Below are 18,734 nucleotides of genomic sequence, written 5' to 3'. Positions count from 1 at the left end.
TAATTACCGCAAAAGCATCGTTGCGCGGCTGTAGCGTAGGATAAGCTGCAAGCTGGGGAGGAAAAGGCGGCAGCCAGCAACAAAAACCAAAACAACCCTGCGGACGCTCATAATGCTTGTTAGCTGTCCAGGTCGGGCAACAGCTCGGTGGTAGCATAAATTATTGATGCTTTAGTGACTGCTATATTGTGTGCGAACCGCTGGACGGCCCAGTGGTCTTTGCGTTCTCCACCTTTCTTACTGTTGCGGCCGGTGCGCGGTGAAACGGGCAAGAACGAAGGTGATCGTAAAGTACGAATTCGGTGTTGCAAACAGAAAGATACGATAGATTACAACTCTCTTCGGTAGATGTTTCACCGATAAGATCTCGACAAAATAGTTTTATGTAAAACGTGTGCCTTCGGTTCCGGTTCCGACTTTCGACAACTTGTCTTGGGGTGGAAGAAGGAGGAATGGAACTCAGCTGTTCCGTGTGGAGCTTGTTTGGTTGTTCGCTCGCGTTGGTTATTTATTTTTGCTCCTCTGTGTTGGGTGTATGTGTCCATATTATTGTGCTGTGGGTAAAGGATTGTGGTTCATATCCTTTTAGGCAAATCGAAGAGAGATATGTTTATGTGTTTTGCTGTCAAATATTAAACGATCATCAAACTGCCGAAAGCTATCAAGGAAGCTGCTTCTCTACTAATAGGACCCCAACTAACAATAACACTGCTTATCAAAAAAAACATCAGGCATCTGGCACGAGCATTTAATTTTTTTAAAATTTTGTTCTGCATCGAAAATCGCATAACACCAGGGTCGTATTGAAGCTCGTCTTCTACATTCTTTCCTAAGGATAGTGTGACTTCGTCTCTTCGGAAAAAAACCCGTACCCTTCCAGTGTCTGGTTCGCCTCGTATTTTGAAAACTGCATGCGATCTTTAACGGTGTGTTCTATGTGATTCTGTCTGTGAAGTTATCCGAAGTTTGCCGCATGAATCCTTTTTCGCCTGATTGTTTCACCCGTTCGTAGATGGCTTTATGCATACTGATAAGGTTTCTTGCATGCAAACCTCACCCCGTTATTGTGTGTTGAAGTTGTGTTTTCCGTTTGAATATTAGCACGTTTGATTTTCTGTTCTCTAAACGGCCACTTATCAAACAACTAATCGCTTTTCACGCTTCCATTCTCATGAGCAAAGTCATATCGGGGTACCATCCTCTTCATCTCAGCCGACAGTTGATTGCTATCATGTGGGAGGGGTTGTCAAATAGAGATATATTTAAATTGATACAGATTTTGTGAATACACTTAGGAGATAATGTTCTACAGAAACAACGAAACATTTCAAGCTATCTTTATTGTAAATATCAAGTGATGTATCTGTATCGGGAAGCAAATACAATAAGGAGTATCAAACACTATTTGGGGAATATTTGTAGAACCTCTTGGGGTCTCGAGATTCGAGTGCCCATTTTTACTGTACAAACCAATCTCTCTGTACCGTTGAGGTGAAGCAACACATTTCTCATTGACGTTCATATCATCAAAATTACATCAGTGTATCAGTTTAAAAAATGAGCGCTCTTTATTTAATTATAATATTTGGCAAACTAGTTAGTTTTTGGAGTCCCTTTTCTCCTTTCGATTGGCTTACAAAAATTATATAATTTTTTTTTCCATTTTTTTTAAACATTTGGAATTTTTAAATTTTATACACGATACGTCAGTTCACAGTAGTAGACAGTTTGTTCAAAATTTTGTTTAACACAACCCATTCGCATATAAAGATACGAATGTAATGAGAAATTGTTTGCTATTCTTCTCTCTCTTTTTTCTCTTCCACAAAACACTACGAACACGTCGTGTGGCTTTTGTAAAATCTTACGCAAAAACAAAAACAAAACCAAAAACAAACCAATTTTAACATACGTCTGCCTGCCACGAAATTTGGATCCTTCCGATCCTACCGTACAGTGTCCGCCATTTCTTCTACGCACACTACAACCGCTACGGCAACGATGGCGACATCGATGACAGCGGCAATGATGATGCTACCACCATCGCCCTCGGCCTCGATGAGCAAGTTCCACCATTACGCCAGTACACGGCAGGGCGGCAAAGAGGTACCGGGTAGCGGTGGCGGCATGACCTTCAGCAATCTGTTGGCCACCATCACTAACTCAATCGTTGGTGGTGGTGGTGGTGGTGGTGGTGGTGGTGGAGGAGGTGGCAATGGTATTGGCAATGGGGAAAGTGTCCCCGGTGCTGGTGGAGGAAGTGGCAGCTCTTCCGGTGGGAGCTTTTCCAACTTTTCCTCCTCCAAATCGTCGTCCTGCTGCTCGTCGACGGTCAGCATACAGACCGTCACGATCCCGCCGATGGGTCCGCCGGCTCCACCGCCGCCACCTCCACTGCCGCCACCGCCTTCCAGCTCCCTTCGTGGGGTTCGGCGCCATACGCGCAGCCTTAGCCACCAGTCGGCCAATCCGATCTACCTCACCAGTGCAAAGCCGCTGCGACGATTGCGCAGCACCTTGCGACGCCATTCCGTCTCAGGTACGGCAACAGCTTTATTTTGTTGTCTTTGGTTTTTCCTTCTCCTCTGTGTCTTGTTTTGTTTTGCAACGTTACGCTTTTTGGCAACATATTTTTGCAAACGATTTGTTTTTCTTTTCCTCATCGCTTTTCCTTCTTTTGGGAGAGGTTTATTATACTAGCAAATGCGGTATCTAGCTTGAAACGTTTAAACTTTATGTTTAATTCATAAGCATCAACCCCTTTATCACGTTTAGTGTTTGGTGGGTGTTCAAATGTTTTCAAAACATTCGATTGAATATGTTGATTAAATATTTACTTTGTTCTGCATAAAAACTATAATTCTTTTGTAGTAAAAAAGGTGATTCTAAAAAGCTTTTTGTATATTTAAAAAATTGCACACTGTAAAGCTTCGAACACGTTAAACGGGGTTCTTTATAATTTATCGGTGTATATGTGTTGCTGCTATATTTTGAGTCATCAAACAGCGAAATCATTAAACTATATTTATGGTGCTATTGAGAAAGTGCACGTATAAGTTAATGACCTGTTACCATTCAGTTTTGACAGTATATGGTAGTGTTTGACTCTAAAGCATCAAATTTTGACGTCCTACGTCTATTAAATAAAAAGTAAACTCTTTTTTCAGTAAGTTCACTTTTTGTCGTACGAAATCCCTATGTTCTGTGAATTCAGTTTGAATATAGATTACACATCTGAGAAAGAACATGTCAGAATCTGAGACGAACATGCCGTGTCAAACCATAAACCTTAAAAAAGCCTGCATAAAATGTGCATTGCTGTATAAAATGCACTGGAAGGTCCGTGTCAGAGACTTTGTCGTGTATGGAACACAATCAGATGACTCTTTCTTTCAGACGATCCATTTTTAAAACATCTTCTGCTGAGTCCCCTCTTTGCTGCCAAAGGGTCGTCCGACAGGAAAACAAATCAAAGTCTCATTGACTCAACGAGCTACTTAAGGTTACGCCGGTCATTTAATGGCTTACTATGCTGCATAGGAGATACAACGTAGTAGGATAGTCAGCCCTCAACTACGGGGAATTGGCCTGGATGGAATTCGGTCCTGTCGCATAAAGATCGAAGCAAAATCTGTATGATATGTATGGAAAGCCGGACGGATAAATTAAAGCCAACAGTTAGCAGCAACAACTGTATTGTTGATTCGATTGAATCAGAACTATCCCAACCAATCCTTTTTCCATTTCGATGAGCAACCTGCCGTTAATTAGAAGAAAACGTTTTCAATTCAAGAAAGCAGTTATCAAAAAGCAAGACAAATTTCTTACCAAATAATAACACATCATCGGCCACTGTTTCACATTGTACCGCAAAAAGGGCTGCAAGCCCTCCCGGCATGAACATATGGGATGAATATGGATATGGTGCAGGATGAAGTAATTTTCTTTTCCACCTTTCCATCCTCCCATACACCCGCGCCTCGCGAAACAACGATTGTAAAAGGGGACGAATGTAATGAAAATTAATTAAACCTTTAAGCAAGCCGCAATCAGATATTAGTTTAACACATGTGCCCCAAACACGGGTTTCTTTCACTTCCGCCACATGTGTGTGTGTATTTTGTGTGCATGGAAACAGGTGGCGGCCGTACCGTGAAAGGGAAAGGACGGAATGAGCTTTTGTCTTATCTTGGCTCCGTTTCCGTCTGTTCATTACAACAGTGTTGTTTTGTCCCGCACAGCCGAGGAGTGGGCCGATGAAGTGGATTAAACGAATTAAGTTTATGCTCGCGTGGAAAAACTTACTATCTGTTTTCTTTCTTACTTTTGCAGTGCATTAGTTGCTTCGGTTTCTTGAAGGAACGAAATGGTCATATGCAGCATTTAATAATAGGGCCAAGGGAAAGGTAAACGTTTCCCTATCCACCCTTTTCCCTGGTGGAAAAAGAATTGCCTTTAATGATCGTAAGCAAGTACGATCGAAACTGGCCATGGGTATCGTACTGCTGCGTGGAATGCATTCTGGTCAGGTACCGATAATGAAGTGCTGCATTTGGACTCGGTGGCTTTTATATTCTATACAATGTCATCTCGATGTTGGTTAAGTTTCATTCAGTCAGTGCAAATGTATTTATTGTATAAGCATTTTTTTAAGGATCATTCATCCCTACGATATTATCGTATACTGGTCTTGCTTTAGCTCTTGCTTTGGTCAACACCACATGTGTTGTCTAATTAAAAATTTCACAAGACATTTCCTCCTTAGATTTTGCCTTATTCAGGGCCTATTCGGTTGGACCTATCGTTTAATACTTGTTCAATATTTCTTGGCTTAAGGATCTGTTAGGTTAGGAGATTTGAATCCTGTTCTGTTGAATCTGTTGAATACAAGTACAAAATGTGATTAGTACCAGGTTACTACTCATTAAAGCTTAAAATTAAAAAGTTTTTTAGATAAAAATAAATAACTCTTTATTTTAAGTATGACGGTACGTCGCCGTATTGTCAACACCATATGTGACTGACTCAGTAAACATTAAAAAAAGGGTATTTTCTCCTTATTCTTCGTGTTATCCCGGGAAAGCTCGGCTGAGGATGTGTTGTTGTTGTCCAGATAAAAATGAAAAATAAATTTTAATATGTTAATTACAATTTTTATCGAAATTTGACATTACCATTAATAGAGATCATTGATGATTGTCAGAATCGTTCATTTGAATACTTTAAAGTGTAAACACAATTTCATCCCTCCCAGTAGTTTCATTTCTTTTTCTTCAAAGCCGTTCCTCTTGAATTATTTAGTAGTTTCTGAATGCAGTTTGTTCCTGATTTAATTATCAATTTGCCACTGGAAAGCCTTTTGTAGCTGTGAACGTATTTTACGCGTCAAATCCCGTCTTATGCTCGTTTGGCTGTTGAACACCGTTTCTCCAGCAGAAAAATACAGGAATTAAATTATTTTTATTCAACCAAGCCCCTTTCTGGGTTGAGCTTTTTCCTTTCCGCTCATCATCTTCCGGACAGATTCGTATAGCTTCTATTAGAGCAGGGGCCGAAAGAAGAAATGAATGATTTATTGCAGCCGTTGCAATTCGTGCATAAGGCCTGCTTCTTAAAAGCTCCCAGCCCCAATCTTTCCTTAGCAGCGACTGCTAACGGAGTGGTGCGGAGTGATTGAGATATTAATATGCTTCGCTTTGAAACAGATCCTTCCATCATACTTGAACGAGCGAACAGGCAGGGTTACCAACATCCAACAACACATCACAACACGATCCCCGTTTTGGAATTGGAGGAGTTTTCGAGCGCTATTAATTAATAAATGGCTCGGCTTTTAAAACTTATTCATTTATACGTGTGCGAAGCAAAACGAAAAGAACCAACCCGCACATAATATAAATAAGTGTGGTGTAGCGCGCGCCTACCCCACGGTTTCCAGCGAATGGAAGTTTAGCGAATCGTTGGTGCATTATAAATTTTGCAAAGCAAAAACGGCAAAGCACACGCACCTAAATCATAAAGTTATGTCTTGTGCGAATAAAATTGCCGGAACGCTGGAACGCCAGAACAGCCGGAAGTATTTAAAGACTGTTTGTGTGTGTGTGTGTGCTTTTTTTTGTTGGGTTTAATCTGACGTTTAGGTTTTACGTTTCTTAAGCGGTGGTTTGCTGATTTATCTTTATACACCTATTCAGGTGCCGTTCGGTAGCGAAATGCGAAAGCATTTTCGGGGTGGGACTTTTAATTCGTTGCCACTTGATAGTTTTGCTTTCCGGCTCGTTTCGTCATTGTTGCAAATTCTTGCAGAAAATTATGGTTCTCCAAACATTATCCAATACATTAAGGCAACCCGAACTGCACAGCTGTTTTACTGCATCCGTGATTAACCTTTCTAGTTGTGTAGCCGTAGCTGGTGGGACTTGTGGACGGGCGGTAGTGTAGTGTTAATTCTAACCTCACAGTGTACATACCTGCAAAAGCGTGCCTGATACATTAATGCTTCCACTTCAGCTCAATAAAACAGTTCGGTTGAGGCAATGGAGCCTCGAAATTGAAGCTGGTAAATAGAGGAAGAACGCCCAATGCGATACCCATTCGGATGGAAATTCTTCTAATGAGTGAGCAAGGGCAAGAGAACCAACCGGAATAACAACATGTCTGAGTCGTGTGGTTGTGTGGATCGTTCGGGATGTAGTCGTAGATAGCAAGTTGTCGTTGGCGAAATAAGAACTAATGTAGGATCATCCGCGCGGTGTGTAGACTGGTCATGTCCGGTACAGCTGGTGGACAGTGCTGTGTATACGAAAGGAAATAAGAATTGCGGAAAGGAGCCATCTAATATGGGCAGCTTTCGGTGTGTAGTAGCTGACATTCGGTGGACTAATAATGTAGCCATCTAATTAATAATCTAGCAAAAAGACGGCGCGACGCCAACCGATAAAGTGCGCTGGAAATGGATGTAATTAAATATTGTAGCACACAGTAACGGGCCTCCCCGAACAAAATTGCCCGACGACGCAGGTGAATAGTTCTTTCACCGTGCAGCAGAAGATCATCATCACGTTCATCCCACCAGCAATGGTGGGGAAAAAGGAGAGATACAGAGAGAGAAACACAGTCCGAGCTAATGTCGGACATATTGCGGTCGGCTGAAATACGAACCTCATAAAGATTATTTATGGGGACCCAGGACCTCTCGCGCATATATACGCACGTACGTAACGTGTATGCGGGAGCCCACGCGGTCGTCCATTAGGGTGAACTTTAGCAAGCGGAGCTGGTAACCACCGTGTGTGCCCGGTGCAGTGATGCACGTAATGAAAACGAAAACCAAAAAAAAAAAAAGATAATCACGACCGAGCCGAGTTTGGCCACGATCCGATGGCGCCGATATAAACAGAGAGCGAGCAGCCAAAGCACAAAAACGAAACAGAAAAATAGAAGCAATTCTCTAGCCAATCCCTAACCACCAGCGAACAACGTCTAGGAGCAAAGAACCGCGGACGATAATCGTAAATTTCCACCTAGTAATCACTCCTGTTAACTAAACTAATTAGAGTAGAGATAATCAGAAAATCTAACCGGTACGTATAGCCGTCGGTCGGGCCCCCGTTTTTTTTTTTTTGCGAGATTCGGTAGCGGTCGGCCGACGGCAAGGAAGTTGTGTTGTGCTCTTGCGTCGAACGAAGAAGAGTTTAATGTTTCGCTACGAATGAACGCGTGCTAAAGGAAGGAAGCGTACGAAACACAATGAACCATCTTTCCGGTATGATACGGTGACACCTTCTGACACCTGATAGCGGAAGGATAACACACGCGTCAGGCTGGCCGGTACCGGAAGAATCACGCAAACCTGAATCGTGAATCGCTACTCCGAACGCTATTAATCACGTCGCTTCATTGACACCAGCACCGGAATACTGCGGTGGTCACCTAAGAACAGGCGTCGCTACTTAACGCCGCTTAACCACTTCTTGTGCTGTATAAAAGCTTCTACCCTTGTGGAGTGACGAATTATCACTAGGTTCTGTAGGCCGCTACCCATTGAACATCCTCTAAACCTACTCACATTGGTCTCCGAACTAACATGTTGAATTAATTTCCCCCAGATAATGATACTGATACGCCGCTTACGCCTGTAGCCACTAACGCGAGCTCTCTCACACTCCCTAACCATAATCAATGCAGAAACCGTTGTACGTGTACATGACACAAGACGCACAACATTCTCACGAGGGGGACATAAGAACTTGCAGCGATACTTTGACTTTGAATTGGTAATTTGGAAGATGACTAAATATTTATTGACCGGATTTAATATAAACCTAGGATTGAAAACAAGCAAGGACACTGGCTTTTTTTATAATAGTTGACCTGAGAACTTCAAGTTTTTTCGTTACGATCGATTAAACCTATTTGAGTATTAAAAACAGTGACATTCGAAAGTACGAAAATAGGCTTCTTTTTCTTGAGTTTAATTGAAATAAAAAGGAAATATGGTTAAATTTTCTGTTATCCTTGTGAAGTCTTATACGCAAACAAGACATCAGGCGTTACTGCTAAATAGATGTTGTTGCTTTTACTGGACCACGTTAAGCATTGAATGTTGAAGCTGAAGACGATAAACTTAAATTAAACCGATGTAATCAGATAAGTTGTCGTTAGCGGTTGTTCTCTACTTAATCACGATTTATTCTGGATAAAGGATTACTGGTTGAAGACTCAGAAAGCAGGTGATTCAACAATTGGACCTAACAGAGTTGTACATATCTAGACGAAGATGTTTAAATTTATCAAATCTTTATTTAATCACTTATTCAATATTAGTTGAGGTATATATGAACTCCCTAATCTAGTTCATGTAAGCTATCTGCAAGAACTTTGGAGACAATTTTGATGATGTAACAGTAATTATCTTATTCTGACTCTAGTTTACGTGTAACTACTAAAGGACTAGTATCATTTGCTACTGTATCTACTGCAAGGACGACACATCACTACAACCACCTCACCTTCAGGACGTTGATATCTCTCTTCTACATCACACAGACACCAACCAACGGTTTCGAAGACGTTCTGTGGCGTGTGTACTTTTTGTGAATAGTGCCCACACACTCTTTGTACGTAACCATCTATTGGGCTCCTCCCCTACACTAATCGCTCCGTCCTAACTGGGTAACTGAGTTACCCAACGAAATCCAAAATGACACACAACAACGCCTCAGACAGAAACCAGCGCCAAAACGAGCCCCTTGTGTACTATCTTCTTTTTACCTTGTTTGTCTCTATCCGCAGTTACATCCGCATCCTCCACAGCCGGTGTGTTCCATCAAAGAGCTTTATCATTGCCAAGCGCTCCCATGTTAGGCCATTCTCCCCATAGCAATACCAATCATTTGGGCACACTCCATGCGGCCAGTAGTAGCGTCCGGTCCTCCTCCCAGAGCAGCGTTGCTGCTTCAGCAGCTTCAGGTTTAGGGCAGGGTCCAGCGGGCCCAAATCTGCCAGCGTCCCTGTCATCATCGTCCGCATCTTCTACGGGCACGATCCAGCCAGTACACCATCGTACCCGTTCGTTGCCCCTGACAGAAGAGTCGGCCATACGCGTCACGTCGGGTGAACGATCCGGACCCTGTTCCGGATGGTGGCAGCAACCACCGCTTCACAATCACCACCACACCAACCATCTCCCATACTCTCCGCACCACTACTCGTCATCCTTTACCTCCACCACCGGTGCAAGCCATCGGAAGTCATCGTCAGCGTATTTGCTCGCACCGACGCACGTTTGCTCGCTGCACGGCGGTACCACACCGAACGGAGGTGGTGGCTGGTCTCCACCCGTATCGGACGCTGTACTCTGTACTTCGCCCCATCGCCATCAGTACGAGCTTTCACAGGACGGTACGGGTACTTCGTTTGCAAGTCTCGTCCCTTCGCGCAGCTCGATGGAGAGCATCATCGAGGATCAGCGTTATCTGCCGATGGATCTGAAGAAGCCGTCACCGGAAGAGGTCGACAGTGGTCTGACGGCAGGTCAGCAGCTACCGCTAATTAGTCGCCTGCTACGCAGCACCAATCTGCAGCAGCAACCTTCCGCTTCCGCTTCATCCCCAGCGCCGTTGTCCGCCGGCAAGATGGGTCTGCTCGGGCTCAAGATGGCCATGATGGGTGGCGGTGGTGGTAGTGGTGGTTGTGGTGGTGGTGGTGTTGCTTCAGCTGGATCGGCCCCGACCGCCAGCCATCCAGCGAACGGTGGCTGTAGTTGTAGTAGTCCCTCGTCACAGTGCAGTAGCAGTAGCAATTGCAATCACGCCATTAGTAGCAATACCACTTCCCATAAGAGCACGAACGGTTCCTCACCGGCAGCACTGCGGCGCCCGATCGGTGGCCGCACTGCCAGCGGTACGATCAGCAGGAGTATGTATTTTGTATTATCATGATTTTGCATCTTTCGTTTCCTTTTCTTTTTTATCGTTTCTTTTTTCCTTTTTTTGCTGTACTTTTTATTCTTTTAATCTTTTGTTATGATTGCATTGTGCAAGGTTTGCATTTTTCGTATCTTCTGTTCGATTCATTATCTCCTTTAGTTATATTGTATCTTCACCTTTATTTTTTTAATTGTTTTATTATTTATTGTTTTATTACTTACTTCTCACATATACACATCAGTACAAATAGAGTGGAATGCTTTTGAGTTAGTTGCATTTTGTTTTAGTCGAAAAAAGACGTCTTCTATTTATTTATTTGTTTTTTTTTTTTATATCGAGAAGGACGGCTTGGCCGTATTGATTATACTTCAATTTTTTGTTCGTCAAAATTCTAATAGGTTCGTGTTTATGTTTAATTTCTGTGTTTAAAATGTGATCGTATCAGATTTGTTCCATTAGATCTTAAAGATCGGTGATCTGCATTTAAAGTCTTATTTATTCATAATTTGAAATAATATGCCATCGCGTACCGTCGAATATTTTTTCTCCAAAGAAAAGAAAGTCGTCTATCTCTCGTTCTCTCTTTCGGTAACTTGAACAGCCTGCGTACCAACTGCCACTAATCGGCTTACAACAGTCAGTACAAACTTACAACTCATCTCCTGTGATAATCGATTTGGCACATTTGTGTTGGCATATCAAATCCAATTTGGACTTCAAAATCCGAAATCACAAGGCCATGTGTAGCGCCTTGTAACAGCTACGCAATTTAAATTCAAAACCCGACGTACGACAATCTGCTTCTCGGCAACTGTTGCCAGCTTATCGTAATCGAATTAAGGGGACTTTGATCGAATCAGGACTGTATCTAGGGGGAGGTGCGGGGAAAAAGGGGAAAATCGGGTGGTAAATTGGTTGCTATTATTGACCACACGGAACACGGGAACAGCTTTAGCGATGATAGCGATACACGACGGATACATTGTTACGGGACCGGGAGAAGTCAATTTAAAAGGGGGAAAAAGATAGCTTCGGAATGTTCGATCACCGCCAAACCTAGATTCACAAAATCGCACCAGTATCAGTATCTCATATCTATCTCTCTCAGTGTCGTCGGCTTTATCATCAACCCTTAACACCCTGACGCATCGGCATGCGCACGAGACAAGTTTGAGCTGAGTAGCGCACCGCATTTGGGGTGGGGAAAAAATAGCACCTGCACCACAAAACCAAAAGAAACATTCCCTTTTATTCGGTCGTATTTTTAATTTTTATGTTTAATGCATGACAACACACAAGCTCTATTTCTCCCTCTATCTATCTATACTTGTGCCTTATGCTCACGCCTAATGCGCGCAACCCTGCGAATGATTTCTAGTATCATAAGCTCAATAGAATAAGTTTTGTTTTATCCTCCTTTTTTTTCAAACTGTCAACCACACTTGTACAAAAGCAACTGGTTAAGCAGATTTAGGCACCATTTGTATGTTTCAAAATCTCTTTGCTCTGCTACCGGTTGTTTTTGTTTGATATTGAAGGACCTTCTACCCACGATCAAACGCGTGTTTTTTTGCAGACTTGTACTAATCGAACTGTTCTTTGATGCATTTCGCCTTCCCTAAATCGCTCAGGTGTTGCCATTGCGCGCGAACGCTGCGACAGTCTTCCATCGCGAAATCGAACGACTAGCGAAACGATGCCCCATCAGCAACAGCAGCAGCAGCAGCAGCTACAGCAGCAGCAACATCATCAACAGCTTCAGCACCATCAGCTGATGCTGAACAGTGGCGGTATGCCACCGCCCCGCATGATCCCGAGCAACAATCGGCCGCACTCGGTGCACATCAGCCATAGCCACAGTCCGCCAGTCAATTCGTCCCCGCTTAGCCCGCCACCGCCCGCCACCTACTCGACCGGTTCGGATGGATCCTCGCTCAGCATCGATGAGTCGACGGACAGCTTCATTACCGGCTCGCTTACACCGGACGAAGGCAATGGCTACCCTAAGGTCATTAAGTGAGTGGCACACAACGACACAAAGACACTTCTTCAGCTAGGAAAAATCTGACGCAGAGAGAGAGAATGAGAGCAAGCTGATCGGGTGTAGTGAACCACCTTCTCCATCTGACCCCTTGTTTTTTTTTTGTTGCTTTTTTCGTTTCGTTTCATGTTTGCAGTCAACTCAACTCCGGCTGCTCCATACCGGAGGAAAACTCGGAAGAGTTCATCAAGGACTATGGCCATATAGATTTGCGCGCGGGTTGCGGATTTTCGCAGCACGATGACTTTGCCGTGCCGGTAAGTAAAGAGTTCCGTGTATGGGCTCGTAACTAGAATCGAACCAATGTCTCGCTGACGACAATGGGATACAATCACTTAGCTGTCGCCGTACCACTGTCAGACACGAAATTCAAAATTCAAATTATTCCTTTCAAGAAAAGACGTACCTAATTGGTTTTCGTTTGGCTCTGTCTATCTCTCGTTCTCTTTTGAATTTTTTTTTTTTACAAAATTCTATGTACACCCATCTCCCGGTGGTATGCCGCGCGTTTCGTGTCTTGCATTCCCGCATCCTCGAACGTATCGAAATTCAAAATCAATCGAAAATGAAATTGGCCATACTCTTGTAAACTCCCGTTGACACACCTTCACCGTACATGCGCGGACGTACATGCAGAACCATCACACTACTCCTAGCGGTAGCTCAGGCAGACATGGCCACCATCATCATAATTCCCTCTCGCTTCCCATATCGCAGGCGGCCCGAAGAGGAGGCAGTCCCGCACCACCGTCAACGGTCGGTTCGGTCGAGGGCAGCGCGTACATGGAGATGTGCAGCCCGAGTGGCAGTTCGCCCGGCGATCCGTCCGGCAGCTGCTACATGGCGATGTCGCCCGTAGCAGACTTTTCGCGAGGGTAAGTTAGTACTTTTGAAGTTGAAAACGAGTCCTTCATTTTTTTTCTCTTCCTCTTCCCCTCCTTCAGACTGTGTTCCAGCTCGAGTGCACACAGTCGCGCATCTAGTCTCGCGGAGGATATGGTCGATGGGGCAGGCTACGTGCCGATGAGTATGCCACGTGCCGTCCCTCCAACCGAGGAATACGTCCTGATGGATCCGACGCTTAACGGTGGCGCTAGCAGTCGACTCTCGAATGCAACGAGCGGTGGAGGTACTACGGGCAACAATGGCGGTGGTGGTGGAAGTGGCATGGGTGGTGGGGGTATGTCTTCCGCCGCTTCAAGCTGCAGCATTACCTCCGGCACTCCATCGACCGATCTGCGCCTTTCGCTCGAGAAAGTTCCGGCCTACATTGGGCAGGGTGATGATCACGAGGTGAACGATCGCCCGTTCCGAACGTATTCGGTGGGAAGCCGTCCGGAGCTTATAAAGCGGAAGCTGCGCGTCGAAATGCTCAGCTCGGGTGAGAGTTCGGTTGGTGGTTCGGCGAGTGGTTCGGCCAGTTCCCGACAGCGAGCCTTTTCCGTTGGTTCCCGTGCCAAAGTGCCGCGGTGTTCGGATGTGTACAAGGGATACTCGGCGGCTCCTGTAATTGTGTCGTTTGCGTCGACTAGTTCGCAGGGCAGTATGCTCGAGAGTAGCAACAATAATAGTTCGAGCAGTACGAGCAGCATTTCGCATGCAGGAAGCTTCGGTGCTTCGATCGGTGAGAATTTACCGATGGATGAGTTGGGTGCCATGAGTAGGAAGTCGGGCAGTGGATCGCTGTTGCCTGATGGTAATGGGAAGCCTCCGTCGCATGGTTCGCATGGCCGGATGAGTGATTTGATGGAGATTGACTACTCCTCGCCGCGTCAGGTGAAACCCTCGACGAGAGTAAGTGAACCCGTCGGTATGGAGGATTATCTGGACATGTCCGGAAACGGTAACAACAACGAGGAGGATCGTCGGGCGGGCGCAGGAGCACAATCTACTGCTACCTCGGGTTATGTCGAAATGCGTCCCGGTCGTGTTAACTCACAGTGTGAGGAGAACGACTACCTAAACATGACACCGGGCTCTATCGCTGCCAGCTCTCGAGTTGGTATCGACGAACCGGATTGCCCTGGTGGTGGTAGCGGATCGATCAAGTCTACCAGTTCCCCAATACAGATAGGTTCCTCTGGTCCAACGTCTGCCGATGGAGCAAACAGTGGGAGCAGTGCGGGACAGAACAATAACTACCTCGAAATGTACCCAAGAGCACTGGCAAAAGACACGAATCGGGGCAGTGCCACAGCTACAAAAGTACCTTCCGAAGATTACCTGAACATGGCCCCGCTGATGATCAGTTCGCTCGGGGAAGCGAGTGGAAGCGAAGAGAAGATGGCCACACATCAGCAACATGGTGGTGGTGAGGATGAATCACTCGAATCTTCCAGCGCACCCGATGGCTATATGGAAATGTCTTGGAATCACGGCGTTGTGACAGCTGGTTCCTCATCCTCTTCCTCTACCAACCGCGCAGAGCGAAACGTGCCAATGAGTGGGGACGATTACATGAACATGTCGTGTGGTCCACCACCACCACCACAGTCGGAAGATGCATTCCGTGTATACTCCGCACCGATCAGCATTCAACCGAGCGCCGGCAAATGTCGACTCGATCTGAGCGGTGAATCGAAGGTAGAAGCTGGCACCAACATCCCCAACTATCTACCTCTGGGTCAGCATCCGGACGCACGGAAGTCGGTGCACCATCATCATCCACATGCACCACCGGCCACGATCGTCGCGCTACAGCAACATCTACCGCTATCGGCACAGGCTCCGATTCAGACCACCACTGGCCAACAGAGTGGTTCGATCGGGTTCAGTCCTTCGTCGAAGTTGGTGGCAGAAACACCCGAACGAGCACGGTGTGATTCACGTGACAGTGGCATCGTAACACCGTCCGGAAGTCAACCAACCATTTTCCCATTCAGCCCAGCAAGTCCCACGAAACCGTTCGCACCGGGTCAAGTACATCAGGACGAACCGATGGTAGAATCGCTTGAGAATCTAAGTCAAAATTATGCCGAACTAAGTCTCGGTCGGCAGCAACTCCAACAGCAGCAGCAGCAGCAGCAACATCATCAAGCGGAACCTTCTCCTGCAACGCGAAAGTTATCCACGGGGAGTCGAGGGTCTGGATCGTTTAGCAAGTTGCAGCTGCTGTCAAGTGGTAGCTTTAACCAACCGGACTACGTCAACTACTGCCCCACAACACCGCCTGTCGAGGGTATGAATGTGCCACTTAACGTACAACCTTTGCGCAGTCGCGTCGAAGATGACGGGGCTGGAGATTATGCTCTGATGAACCCGGCAAGTTCACGCAAACTCTCCACAACGTCTATGGGAGCGACAGCAGCTGGAGGAACTTCAGCCGCTCACACCTCGCCCCTTGCCCCGTCAAGCCACGGCAGTTCCTGCAGCTCAGCGGATGGTGTCTCTCCGCCGGTGCTGGTGGCGCGCAAATCAACACTTCTGCTATCCAGCCCACAGATGGGCTTCAAGCCAATCACCTCCTCACAGGACGCTGAGCTGCTTCTGCACAACAAGCTACCGATGCCTTCAGCCAACTCCCCGAAAGCGATGAACCTCGCCCGACGCGAACCGGCGTTTAATTTCAACACCGAGCAACAGCTGCCACCGCTTCAGCGCAGTATCTCCGGACCTGGAACACGCCCGAACAGCGTCAACAGTGAGCTGATCGGTAAGGGTTGCGGTGCAACGACACCCAGTCCGAGTACCGGTAGCGCTACAATTCCGGGCAGTGCTGCCAGCACCCGGCCGAGTTCGGCCAACAGTGAACGACTTCCCATCATATCAGCTACCTCATCGTCCGCCTCGTCTACGTCGACGCTGTGCGAAAGCAAAAACCAAAGTCCATCCGCGTCGTGTACGGCCCTCACCGCCACCATCACCACCACCAGTCCCAGTGTGCCCGGATCGCGGCCCGATTCGGTTAGTTCGATAACCGATCCGAACATCGTATCGAGGCCACCCTCGGTTAGTTCGGAGCGTGAGCTACACTACGCTAGTCTCGATCTGCCACCGTGCAGCAAACAAACGCCGGTGGCTTCGCCATTTTCTACAGGGACGATGATGCTATTGGCAGGTGGTACGGGTGGTGGAGCTAGTGGAAGTAATGCTGCCATCGGTGGCAGCAGTATTTCCAGCGGAAGCGCCGCTGGTGGAGTTACGAAAATGGACGTAGATGAACCATTGTCTGGATCGAATGAATCGCGCAGCTCGATCGACTCGATGAACTCTTCCAGCCCTAGTCCCAGCTCGAGCGGCTGCAATTTGCATCAGCAGCAACAACAACCGGTGCGATGTGCCGCCTTTACCTACGCGAAGATCGATTTCGTGAGATCGCAAGCCCAAAAGCAGCATCAACCTCCGGGAGGTTCTGGACCGGCCAGCGGTACGGGAAGTGGTGGCACCAGCACACCCCAATCGTCTCAAGCATAAGCAGCCAGCAGGTGGTATATCATTGTGGAGTCACATTCACATTGCTTGGTTTTTGGTTGTACTTGTAAGGAGCTCGTTTTTTTCATTGTGTTAATTTACGATCGATCCCCGAAAGAGAACAAAAAGTAACACCAATTTTGCGACGGCCAGCAGCAACATACATTCGCTCTTCCGAAAGTGACCTCTCTCGGAGGGTTTTTGTTTTGGTGAGGATTTATTGTACCATTATACACAATATATACACAACCGCGATGTAAAGGCATGAAAATGTGACATGAATTCTGCAAGAAAAAAGTGAAACTCATACAAGGGACTACTACTACTTCTACTAATTACTACGACGGAGAAGAAAGGAAACAAGAAGACCATAGGAAAAATTTAACGAAAACTGCCAATACATTGAATGAAGTTGTAGGGTTGAAGCAGAAGCCAGATAAGAAGCGCGCAATTGCACATAAAATGCTCTATTTATACACGCTAAAGAAGAAAGCAAGTCCTTATATACACAAACACACCCACATGATAGGGACTTATTGAGTGTAGCATTCGTAAACGTGTACATTTAAAAACCAGAAGTAAGCAGAGTTATCTATCAGCGTGTGTGCGAACTACGCATGCAGTGAAGACACTGAAAGCGAAACAAAACCTCATAGCAAGGAAATTAGATTTATTGTGTACAGTTTTGAGGGCCACAGAGCCAGCCAGCCAGGACCAGGATGGAATTAAACGGAGGATGGGTTAGGGAATTGTACCTGTAGTTGTACCGGAAAACCTGGAAAACGGAGATGAGGAAGCATCTTTGTAGCCGAAAAACAGCAGACAGTTAACCAGTAGAGATCACGATCATATAGCTGCTAAGTGGAGTGACTTTAGTGCTATAGCAACACAGTTGAGGCGATGCGAAAGTGAGGAGCAACAGCTACCACTACTACTATTATTGCCTAAATCTAGTGCTAAAGCAACCACTAAATACTACTACGACTACTACCATTCGAGAAGGAAGTGCAAATCACCACTCTCTCTCTCTCTCTCTCAATCTCGCTATCTCTGTTACCATTGGAGGCCTCTTCTTTTTGTTGTATGGTATAATATAAACAAAAAATGAACGAGTACCGTGAGTAAAAGGATATTGAACAGTTGACTGGAGAAGTTACTAGTGAAGCAAGGCGCTTAGGAAGGTGTACAGTACATGCGGAGAGAGATCCCCGTAGCAGAGTCTTGGCTGCAATTTTTTCTGCTTGCTATTCTAGCCATATTTACGGACGCAGATGGCAGGATTTGAAGGAAAAACAGGAGAAAAAAGTGTTTGCTCGATGTTTTATTGCCAGCGAGCGTTCATTAGAAACGAGTGTGTGTGTGTGTGAGTGTAAAGTGAGAAAACACTATTTATAAGCCATATAAGAGTAAGAGGAAGTAGATAAGAAAGTAAGTAAGTAATAGATGATAGAACAAGAATGAAAAAATATGAAAAATAAAACAAAAAAAATCACATGGAAAAAAACTCAAACAAAAACACTGCAAAATTGCGCAAAATGGCAGAGCTATGAAGATTCTATTCCATAACATGTAGAAAATGACGAGCGATACACAGCTCAGCTCATCCTCTCAATAGTATGGAGAAAATGAAATGATGCAAAAGTCGAAAGAAACATAAATCTGAAAAAAAAAAGATTATTCAACTTTAAAGTTTACCGCTAAGATAGGTGAAAAGGAGAAGAAAAAAACAAGAAGAGACTAGATAACAAAGCTCTAAGCTAGTAGCCACTAAGAAGGTACATAAAAATGCAAGAAAACAAAACAATGAAACTAGGATGGTAATGTTGTAGAAAAGAAAATGGGTTACGCTATTA

At 45.4% G+C, this 18,734-nt stretch overlaps 3 protein-coding genes across 6 annotated transcripts in view; 2 read left to right on the top strand and 1 right to left on the bottom strand.

Moving 5' to 3' along the window:
* The window catches only part of LOC126560416 (mucin-19), a 183,722-nt gene extending 166,838 nt beyond the window's left edge, over positions 1–16,884 (top strand). Inside the window, exons 7-11 of the mRNA XM_050216375.1 lie at positions 9,295–10,419; positions 12,062–12,446; positions 12,608–12,728; positions 13,108–13,346; positions 13,416–16,884. Of these exons, the coding sequence (XP_050072332.1) occupies positions 9,295–10,419; positions 12,062–12,446; positions 12,608–12,728; positions 13,108–13,346; positions 13,416–16,884 (5,339 nt within the window). The remainder of the gene's footprint in view (positions 1–9,294; positions 10,420–12,061; positions 12,447–12,607; positions 12,729–13,107; positions 13,347–13,415) is intronic.
* LOC126565418 (proteasome subunit beta type-2) overlaps positions 1–18,734 on the bottom strand; it is a 549,154-nt gene that overhangs the window by 164,998 nt on the left and 365,422 nt on the right. The window lies entirely within an intron of this gene.
* Positions 1–18,734, top strand: part of LOC126563976 (uncharacterized) — a 333,716-nt gene that overhangs the window by 30,069 nt on the left and 284,913 nt on the right. The gene's annotated exons all lie outside the window — the stretch shown is intronic.

The sequence above is a fragment of the Anopheles maculipalpis genome, chromosome 3RL (genome assembly GCF_943734695.1).
Source record: "Anopheles maculipalpis chromosome 3RL, idAnoMacuDA_375_x, whole genome shotgun sequence".
NCBI lineage: Eukaryota > Metazoa > Arthropoda > Insecta > Diptera > Culicidae > Anopheles > Anopheles maculipalpis.
The sequence above is the reverse complement of the archived record's forward strand: the minus strand, read 5'-3'. Positions and strand labels throughout refer to the sequence as shown.